This window comes from Aulostomus chinensis, chromosome 18, assembly GCF_037954235.1.
Source record: "Aulostomus chinensis isolate RoL2024-O1b breed Wild chromosome 18, RoL_Achi_v1.0, whole genome shotgun sequence".
Classification (NCBI taxonomy): domain Eukaryota; kingdom Metazoa; phylum Chordata; class Actinopteri; order Syngnathiformes; family Aulostomidae; genus Aulostomus; species Aulostomus chinensis.
The window spans coordinates 7,170,001-7,180,996 of NC_141337.1; the positions used below are offsets into that span (position 1 = coordinate 7,170,001).

General features: G+C 42.1%; 1 protein-coding gene and 1 long non-coding RNA gene across 3 annotated transcripts in view; one reads left to right on the top strand and one right to left on the bottom strand.

The window, feature by feature from the left end:
• wnt9b (wingless-type MMTV integration site family, member 9B) overlaps positions 1-4,989 on the bottom strand; it is a 5,768-nt gene extending 779 nt beyond the window's left edge. The window contains exons 1-4 of the mRNA XM_086185563.1: positions 4,770-4,989; positions 4,031-4,284; positions 2,212-2,477; positions 1-952 (exon numbers count right to left, since the gene is read on the bottom strand). The exon at positions 1-952 is cut by the window's left edge and continues 779 nt beyond it. Of these exons, the coding sequence (XP_086041689.1) occupies positions 491-952; positions 2,212-2,477; positions 4,031-4,284; positions 4,770-4,855 (1,068 nt within the window). The 5' untranslated portion in view covers positions 4,856-4,989 and the 3' untranslated portion in view covers positions 1-490. The remainder of the gene's footprint in view (positions 953-2,211; positions 2,478-4,030; positions 4,285-4,769) is intronic.
• Positions 1-7,318, top strand: part of LOC147244895 (uncharacterized) — a 16,157-nt gene extending 8,839 nt beyond the window's left edge. For both annotated transcript variants that reach the window (XR_015110133.1, XR_015110134.1), the window contains exons 4-6: positions 470-727; positions 2,317-2,508; positions 3,840-7,318. This is a non-coding gene — a long non-coding RNA (uncharacterized LOC147244895). The remainder of the gene's footprint in view (positions 1-469; positions 728-2,316; positions 2,509-3,839) is intronic.
• The last annotated feature ends 3,678 nt before the right edge of the window (positions 7,319-10,996 follow it).

Sequence of the window (10,996 nt, forward strand, 5' to 3'; positions counted from 1 at the left end):
ACAGGTAGATTCATTCTAAGGCTTGATTACAAAAGGGATAAAGTATAAAGCAGCGGTACGACAATGAACGATATAATAAATAGTCAAGTGAAAGGGGTCGTTTCAGTACGACGAAGTCACCGCAGGCTGCCGGTGACATCCAGTCCAGTACCTGTTTTTCTGAGTCCCTCCTTTCCAGAAGATTTCAGTGCATCCAGTGGAAATAAAAGCAGAGTAGTGTGGAAACACCTAAGCTGCTGCTGCATATCAAATCAGTGATGATTAACAGAATAACCAGCAATATTATAATGTTACAATTCCATATTCCTCCCAAAATAACATGCAACTCAGAGTGGAGATGTGTGAGGACGTGAGTGATCAGTCTTTATAGATCGGCCTTGCTGTTATCAGAGTTTCCACCTCACAGTTTTCCACTGACTCTTTTTTTTCTCCCTGCAAGTCCTTACAATATTTATTTCTTCTGTTTCAGGGCTTGTCTTTCGTCCTCAGCTCACGCGTTCTTGCAGGTGTACACCTCCTCCTCTCGGACACACGTCTGACACTCCACATGGCAGCACCAGCGCACCTGACAGTGGCAGGACAGGCTGGTGAGGCGCATGGCTGTGTTGTAACCACGTCCGCAGCAAAGACTCTGACAACTGGTGTCTTTTGCACATGACCGGCCGCCTGTACCCGGAGAGTATCTGGAGGGTCTACAGAAACTAGGGGAGTCCTCCAGGAAGACCAGGTCAGTAGTGCGGAGACTCTGGCCGTGACGACGTGGCCCGGCTAGCTCGGTCTCCCCCGTGGCCACGTTGGTGACACTCAGAACTCTCACTGCAGTGTCATACCTGTACTTCAGCAGCCGGCCGGTGTCGTGGAATGGAGACAGCTGTTTCCAGCAAGTCCGTACGGCACAAGAACCAGACACACCGTGACACTTGCAGGTTGTTTTCAGGCCACTCTTCACTGCCTGAAATGGGAGGGAGATGTCAGTTCTCTCAGTTTGATTCATTACCTGGCTTCTTATCTGGAAAGTCTATCTCTACAGAGTCAGCCAGTTTCCTGCTGGGTGGGTTGGGGGGCTAGAGGTGGTGGTCTGCAGTTAGAAGCTCACCTCAGTCAAAACTTTAACTAATGGATTGAGGGGAACTGCTTAGCATGTCGTATTTCATCTCTTGCTCACTTGGACAGCTCCAATTTTTTTTTTTTTGCTCAATGTGTCGAAACTCCTCTCTCCTACCTCTCTTCCCTAAAGCCTGAGGCGTAGGTGACAAACAGTGCAGACGTTGGAATCTCTCCACCCTGTTCTTAGTGCATGCCTGCTCATGGAAAACATCGATAAGAATTTGGTACACAATGAGTGCCAAAAAATGTTGTGGTGATGTTGGTGTCAACTAATTGTTCACTGATGGTCAGTGATGAGAGCGTGATCAGTCAGCCGGAGAGCTCCCGTCTCGGCGAGGGCCAGAGACAGGTCAGATAGCACAGGAGTTAGTCTGAGAGAGCCGGGCCCGAGGGTACTTCTGGGTTGAAAAGTTCTGCTTAGTTCCTCCCTTTGCAGGTATGAAAGCCTGAGGGGCTTCAGAGCACCATTACTGAGAGATGGGGGGGGGGGGGGGTCCTGCCAGCCACTTCATGTTTTTGTCAACATGGCTCCTGGTCTCTTCTTGGGCCACATCAGTGTCAAGTGAGGAAAACATTAGTAAAGATAAGATAGCTGCCCTCAGTTCTTCCTGTTTTTCTTCTTAGGTGTGAGCTACAGGGTTAGGACCCCGGGGCCCAGAGCTACACAGTGGTGGTTAAGAACATTAGGGGGATTTATGAAGGGCATAGTGATTTAGTAAGTGGAAAAAAATGCTCGCTCGTATATTAAAAAGAGGCCACGGTTATAATCGGCCTCTCCGATATGAGACCTTTAATTTTCTGTTGGCCCGCACAGCAAGCTTTATCATGCCTGAGAACACCTGGCTCCACAGTCGTCTTGTCTCCCTTCTACGCCGCCTCACCCACTTCATCCGTGTTATCCAGCGAGTGCAGCAAATAAGGGGGGGGCGTTTGTCTGGCTGGCACCCTACAAACTATGCAGGTGAAGATCATAATTTTAGATCCTGTGATGGTGCAGGAGTGTGCCAGAGGTATAACTGACACGTAAAATTGCAGTCCAACTAATTGAGCGCAGCGTGTCTCAGTTGTAGGTGATGTTGTTGATGACTTGAGAGGCAAACTCACCCGAATTCCAACGTTAATGTTGTGGGCGTCGACCTGGGCCCTCAGGTCTTTGCTGACCCTCTTCTGGCCAAGGAACTTCTTAAGAAATTTGGTGCTATACTTCAGGTTGTCGCCGCAGACCCCCCACTGCCACGCTTCTCGATGCTGGATGCCAGGGGAGTCGTCACATGTGCATCTCTCCATGCGACCTGAGCTGCACGCTTTGGCGAGGGCATGGGTCAACGCAGCAGAGGACACCGCTAGAAGGAAGGCGGTCTCTTTGAATGCTGGGAAATGACGCAAAAGACATCAGAAGAGGTAGAATTACTTAGTGGAAAAATGTAGTTGTTGGTGTGTTTGTTTGTTTGTTTTTGACACATGTTGATATGAAATATTGAATCTCATATTTAAAAAAGCATGAGAAATGAACCTGAACAGCTGAAGTTAGTGTCTGTCATGCAATTCATTAATTGCTCATAATAACCAAAAACTAGCCTGAATTAAAACTTGAAGCCAAAATATTGACAAAGAGCTCACCACGTTGTCATGGTTCACTACAACATCAACAGTATTCTGCAGGTTTTCTTGTGTCATAATCCCTCTTCTAACCTTTATGGTTACACACTGCTATTTGCTTCACCCAAAGCTGACACCAGCGTATATTTTGATCCAATTAATTATTATTTTGACTAGGAAGGATTTTCCCAGATGAAAGTGGGTAATCGCGCCACCCTTTTCCTCTGGGAATGGGCGCTTTCCTCAAGATAAAAATAACCACAGGGCTTATGCTCTCGCTACACCGCACCACATTTCTTGGCTTTTCTACTCCCTCATTACTTCCATGCTGACCTGTTCATGTTCTCCCACACACTGATATCCATATGTATAAGTCATAATGCATTTTTTGTGCACTGCAGACCCGCATGGGGCTTGAGCTACATGCATTAAAGATTGGTTTATTGTGAAATTGTTGGAGCAGGTCATGAAGAAAAACCTTCAAGTGGGCTACTTGAAGAAAACTCTATTCGGGGGTTGTATCATCAGTGCAGAGTATTTCAATTAACAGAAAAGATCTTCACTAATACTTGGATATTGCAGTTGCTAAGGTCCATGACAAATACTGAAACTTGAAATGAGTTTTGCTGCAAAATATCTTATTAATAATAATAATATGAATAATAAGGGAAAAACCGCACAATGATGACGCAGTTTTATGTCTCCAATGTCAACATAAATATCTTAAATACTGAATCGTTTCAACTGCCCTCTATGACAGTGCTGCGGTTCAGAAATTGTGCAAAATCTTTGTCTTTTTTTAAAGTTTGCCATCATTTCAAGGCAACTACAGCCAACATAAACCATTAATTTAGAAGAAAAAAGTTTTACAATTGGTAGAGAATCAAATCATATATAAATCAATGTCCATTTGATGCTTTAATCACAATAAAAAAAAAGATGTAAAAATGACATGTTCAAACATCAATATGTTTGGGTTGTTCTGAGCGTAAATGTGGCTAATTAATAAAACCACTCATAAGCATTGAATATAAATACAAACATTTTATTTTGAAGTTTTATTGTGTTTGATTATTGTACCCAAAAATTTGGATTCCTTTTTTTTTTTGTTTTGTTTTTTGGTCCCCTTACAGTTTCTTCTCTGCACACATCATTTTGCTGCATCAGTTCCAGAGCCCTGCGGGCAGATGTGTATCAGCTAACCTGTGTGAGAACTCTGCTCGGCTGCCTTTATATAAAACATCCTCCATGTCATCGGCGACCAGCGATGGAAAACGCACTGAAGCAAAAACATCGTGGGTCAACTAAAAGAGTTGGAACTCACCTCTTTTCAGAAGGCTTCCCCGGCCATCCAGGCTGCAGTTCCAGCGCTCATTCCTGAACTGATACCGACACTCCAGTAGGCTGAGGCGCACAGACTCCCGCAGCGTCTCGGCCAAACCAGGCTCCCTGCGACACAGTCTCTTCTGCCGCCTGGTCAGAGTCATCTGCTCGCACTGCTTCAGGTGGGACTTGCCTGAGGGAGGCTCGTTTGAAAACGGACCAGGTAAAAAGACCAAAGGTTCCCGACCGGTCAGCCTGGGGTGAAAAGAAATACACACTATGAGTGATGAAAGTAATTCCACATTTTAAATCAGGAGAGACCTGTAGGCTGATATAAAATATTTTCTAATAATTCCTGAGGCTTTGCCGGCTTTGTTAGCCTACAGTCTTTGCATCTGAAACTCTGTCGTAGAGCTCATAGTTGGGTAAAGGAAGGTGTAACCAAAGTTTTCTTATCTGTAAACAACAGCAAGAAAACTAAACGTCCCATAAACAATTGGTCATTATTTGTTTGAACTCAATCTGAAATCTAAGTTTATCTTTAGGTTGAATTTCCCAAATTTAGCATAACAATTTGCGACACTGCAGAGATTACGACCTTTACGCGTGCGTAAAAAGGCGCACTACTGTCACGAGGGTTAAAACAAGAACACACACTCACTCACACACACACACACACACACACACACACACACACACACACACACACACACACACAAACAGTTTAAAAAGTGTCTAACCCAAAATAAGCTGCAGTGTGCGAGAGAAGGATGCAGAGTGCAACGAGTCGCAGTAGGCAGGCGGTCCGTGGGAGCCTGGAGCGCATGGTGCCGGGTTTGCGCTGCTCTTCATCTCGCTGATTCTTCAACGGAGAAAGTCTGTGCCGTCTGCTCGACGCACCTCTTTAAGGAGCCCCCACACACAGACTCTCTATCCCGTGTGCCAGGGCCAGCGGTCCGCAGGGAGGCAGGGCCCTTTTTTTTTGGGGGGGGGGGGGGGGTGACGTATCATCCACACTGGATTCTCTAAAATACTGTATGTCCCCTCCCACTGTAACGCCACCCAGGTGGACGTAGCTGAAAATGAGAGCATGCGTTTACCTGCTGTGATATATCTCGAGTTACGCCCCGGTTCCACCTCGGAGACGCTCGGGTCTCCTGCCTTCGTGCGCACTGGAATCCAAACCTCAAGTTGAGACCAATATTTTATGGGCTGGGACACATGGAAATGCGTTTGTGTGATGTCAGAGTTTCTTATTTGTGGTCGGTGCGTCTAAGCTCAGAACAACTTCACCCTCCTTTTAAAATAAGACGTTGCTGTTCAGCTTGTTTACAAGCGACTATCACACGTGAAGGTCCACACACCTGCAGGTTGAACCCTGGCGGTGGTCTCCCGCTCTGCAGAGCAACAGGTTGATTACCTGACTGAAGAGAGGAGAAGTCACCAGGACGATTTGCCTTTTTAGTGGTATAAGTTATTACATTATAATCATTGCCTTTAGGCAGCATAAAGCCATCGCTGCAAACTAAAATAAAAGCACAGCAGTCAGGATTTGAAAGGCCCAATGGATAAATGATCCATGAAGTCTTAAATTAAAGGAAGCAACCATGCAGTGTATTATTACAGGCCCGACAACCCTTTTGAAATCGTTCTACTCTCTTCACGCCAAACTTCAGTGACCAAATAAGTAACCATGGAGAGAGCCCCATCTAGTGGATTTAATAATAATAATAATAATAATAATAATAATAATAATAATGATAGTAAAACGTTTGGGAACGTGATGGTCCGTCTGTCACAACAAGGGTCCTCAATCTTTTCCGCTTAAAGGTTCAAATATTCATACTTGCAACCAAAAATCTGCTCTGTCCCTGTCTAATCTAATGTGTATAATCTAATAATCTACATGAAGTTTATTGATGAAATCCCACAGGATTAGCGTGAATTGTCTCAAGATGCTGCATCAGATTGGAAGGTTGTCACGCCTCATTTGAGAACATCCAGCCACACTTCACTCTTTCAGCTCTGATGCGTGGGGGACTTTTCCATTAGCTTGATGTTAGCATTAGCTTGCCAAACTGCGTCTCAAATTGATGATAGTGATTGAAGATGGATCTCACAGAACTGATGACCTTTTGTTTCTATGGTTTAACCGTTGTTTTCTATCATTTTTATTCTAGTATTCTATTTTATTTTCAAAAGAAATCATAGGGAGGCATGGCCCACCACAGGGCGTTCAGCTCAAACACACACACATACACACGCTGAGTGACATCAGCGACGGGAATCCCTCTCCTCCTCTGTCAGCAGATGTCTTGATTTCAACTGAATTTCAAATAGATTCCAATAAAGACACTGACAGTGTTGCAAGCGTATGCATTATAAATGAGTCGGGTCAAGAAGGAAAAACCCACAACACGTCAGCCTAGCAGCCTTAAATGAAAATATCTATTGTTGATCTTCACGGGGTCTTTTGTTGTTGTTGTTGTTGTTGTTGTTGTTTTTTAACTGTTGGCATGTTTACTCTCTATGAAAAGTAGACGTGTTCTGTCAAATCATCACATTTTCCTCTCTGCCTTCAACGCTTGTTGAAGATTTGGCAGGTGTCAAGAATGCGAGTTGCCCTTTGGATCTTGTTTTCCTGCTCAGTAAAATGTTCTGACTCAATGTGTAACCTGTCAATCATAACGTATCTGTCCTCTGGGAGGTTCATTTTACAGGCCCGCACGCTGTTTGTTCAACAAATGTGTTCAAGGAAACTGTTCCAAACAACAATCTAGGAAGCTTACATTTTATTTAGTCTCCTTGACAGTCAAGAAACATGTTTACTGAATCCACAGTTGTGTTAAAGTTCTCTACAGCATTTTATTGTTTAACTTTCCTTTACTTTTTCTGAGTGAACCATATGAAGAAATGCAAGATATGATATTGAATTTAAAAAAAACTCTACTCTTATTTTACGTAAAGATTCATCCTCTTCCGCATTTACAGGGAATTGTACGAGAAGAGTCCGATGAATTTAGAATAAGCTTGTATTTCAGTTCTAATCACAATAAATTCTATTTGTGTAGCGCTTTGCTGCTCAGATGCAGAAACAAACGAAAGCGCATAAATAATGAAGAAGTACATAGCAGAGAAGTTCAGGATTGTAAGACTGCAGCGAGGAAAAGTCTCTGCTGTTTTTGGAGAATAAAAACAGCTTCTTACCAGCAAGTCTGTTTTGTTTGAACAAATCAAATATTGTTGCTTGTGTGTTCAGATTCTTTTCAAAAGGAAGCTTTGCGTCCACTTCCGGGGGAAACTAAAGAAGTAATCTTGTCCAATAAAATATCAACATCGTTCAAACCTGAAAAAGAAAGGGACGAAGCTGATGTGTGACTGTAGCTCTTTAATGTTTTTATTTTAGAAACTCATGGCTCAATTATTCAGGAATGATGACATCTTTAGCGGGTGAGAAAACGGCAACCATCTAATTATTAAAGTTTATCTGCTGATTTCACTGTTTTATGATCTGTTAACGACTCACGTCATCAGTTCCATGAATCTGTTTTTTTCCCTTCCTGTTTTTTTTCTTAGAATCACACGAATTGCTGCAGTTTCTTTCTGCCACCACTGGATGGCAGCAAACACTCGTGAATGTAAACTCACTCAACCGTATTGACTGAGTTTATTTTCAAATTAAAGCAATCCAGTAACTCATCACTGGGAACATTTTATGGATTCAAGAACATAATCCTGACACACAAAAAGATATTTCAAAACAGGTCATTATTAATAAACGTATCGACGATTCTGATATTAATAATCCCTCTAATAAGTTGCCGTTTGGGAAACGGTACAAACACAAGCTTTGAAGCCTGTTTTTGTTTTTAAAGAGTATCTTCGGGTCTCGAATGAATACTTCAAAATGACAGGATTTATAACAGCCAAAAACACAAACACACACACACACACACACGCACACATACACACCGACATGTCCTTCCACACACCTTCTACCAGGCCTCAGGTGGAGCTTGTAAGATGGGCTAATGAAGACTGATGTTCCCGAGGGGGGTCACGCAGCAGGTGGACAGATGGTGACAGTGAAGAGGAAGGTATTGTCCTGACGATCGGAGAGCCTTGCGCAGACCACTCTGCAGCCTCCTTTCCTTCTCGCTCCATCTGGATTTCAGGGTGGCCAATTCTCCAAAGAGTTGTTACCTTGGAAACAGCACCTTATGTATTTATAGAGAGTAGACATGGAGAAGGGAGAGCAGGATACACAGATTCAGGCTAGTTTAGTGCTCAAACATGCTGGGAGGGACGGTTGAGCAGCAGGAAAGCTGTTCCAGCTTGGTTAAACATCATTCCATCCATGTTGTAGCTGCTGGTTGCACTTTATTTATGATTTAGTGTGACCTAATCTGACAAGTTGTGATGTCCTGCTCTGAGCTGAGGTGATCTTACAGCGCTGACAATCTGGACAACTTTCACTGGTCCCTGAGAACCATCTGCCCTACATCCAGTCTCACATCAGAGCATTAAATAAATCAGGGTGCAATAATTAAGATGAAATATGTAGAAGCACAGTCTTGTCTGCACTTGACCTTTGGTGGGTTCTTTCCTCCGGATCTACAAAATCTCACCTTGATGTGTGACATGATTAATAAAATGACATTCCAGCATCTCTTGTTCTATGCAACCATTTTTACCATTAGTCGTTGTTCTCTTTCTCTTGGGAGTCCAGGCATTATTGTGAGTCTTCAACTAGCTGCTCAGTCACTGAAGCTCAATTAAAGGTTACCGGAGGTGAACTGTAAAAGGTGGCGGCAGCATCATCAGCAGGTGTGTTACAGCTGAAGCTTCCTGGACTTTTCCATGGTTATGGGTTTAATGGTCATGTGAATATTTTGGCATGCAGAAATCACAGAATGTCCTCAGTGGGTTGATATTTACAGTCCTGTCAATACAAATACCCACCCACCCAGGCATGCGCGCACCCACACACACACACACACACACACACACACACACACACACACACACACACACACACACATACATATACAGGGAAACAGAGTTAACTATACCCTGTTTTTCTTCCTTTTTTCCCCCTAAAGACAAGTCATCTCAAGGCCTTTCACATCGCCATGGAAACACAGGATTTGTCCAATTGATTGGCAGTGTACAAATGCTGACTGAGGCCAAGAACCCGTTGATTTCATAATACTGCAGAAACTGTGGTAGAGGATGCCAGCTGTGCAAGAGATAAGAACAATGGCCGATAAATCCTCAGACTATTTATTGTTGGTTTAATAAAGCCATTACCGTTTAATATGTCAGTTTAATTTTGATATATTTGGTCACCCAGTAACAGCAAGGCCTATATATGTATGCATCCACTCCACTGCAGGAGCTCCTGATGAGCAGGCTTAATATCACAACACACAATTAAATACAAATCGTGCATCCCAACATAATCTTCAGGTCACATTTGCTGAAAACTACATATAAACCACCAAGAGCAAAAGTAAAGTTGTTCTCCAACAATTTGAAGGTAGTTTTTGTTTTTTCCGAACAGTCAGAATTAGTACTGTTGGCATCGAGTTTTTAATCTGTCCTCATTTCTTTGTGATATAGATTAACAGGGGCCTGCAGATGAATAGAGCTGGGATGTATTACCTGAACACACAATGACGTGATACTTAATTCAGATTTTATTTAAAAAAAAAACACAGAAAATGAATATTTCACACATTTGTCCAAACATATGTATGCATATATACATACACAAACACATATATCTGTGTGTGTATATATATATATGTATATATACACAGTAGATATATATGTATATTCAAATGTGTACATAGTGCCACCGTGTACATTTTATGCTGTTATTTTTGTGATTTTACTGAATTCCTCAAATGGTTCCCATTCCATTGCAGCTGTAGCTAATTATTATGCTAATTAATCAGTTGAATCAGTCGCTGATCATTTCTGGATGTATGACATGTTTGTGGACTAAATGCTCAACTGGATCTGGATTAAATAGAGCATTGCCAATAGAACAAGACCACTGCAATAACTACTCTGCCTGGTTGGTGAGCAGCATAATTGTTTCATTTTTGTGTTCGATTGCTAATTATCAGATTAATATGCATATTGTACGATTTGGTTGGGCCTTGACATGGTTTTCATAGATTTGTTTGGTACAGTCCCCAAATAATATGGATGGATGATGTTTGTTAGGAGAAAAACAAACTATTTCTAAAAAATCATAATCAAATATTGTTCCCATTTAATAACAACAGTGAATCAAGTGTGATAATTGCAACTGGTTCAGGCAACAACTGTGTGCTATAGATGAAATATACAGTTTATAAAGCAGGGCTGGTCAGAATTAGCCTCTGGTATGGTTTGCTTTGGACTGCCAAATGAGTAAAAATTTAAAAGATATGATCAAAACAAACTTAAAATAGAAGATTAAAAAATATATAAAACATGCAGTAAGTGACAGGTGATTCTGATCTCATTCATAATTTGACACTTTGGTGAGTTGTAGCTGAAGCACCAGTTTCTTATGTTACAGTATATTTGTTTTCTCTTGTTTTGGATTTAAGGTGGACTTGAAAAATTGAACTATAATGTAATGAAACTAAATTTAGAAATATGTTGTTGTCACTGAAACATGTTGCCCTAAATTGTTTCTCAACCATGTAAAAACTTCATTAACACTTAATTAAGATAATTTGGGATCTTTTTTTTTAAATCATTTCTCATTTCAACAATTATGTTTCAATTTTGGTTCAGCAAGGGAAAAAGTTTGAGCACGCCTGGTGGGTACATCAAGAGACCTGGGCTCGATTGGTGCTGGCCGTTAACCAAATCGAAGACAACCTTAAAGGTGCGCAGGCGCAATAATGATTAAGCCACGCCCACTCACCTCCTGTAAGACGTCAGCACACACCGAAGGTAGGCAAAA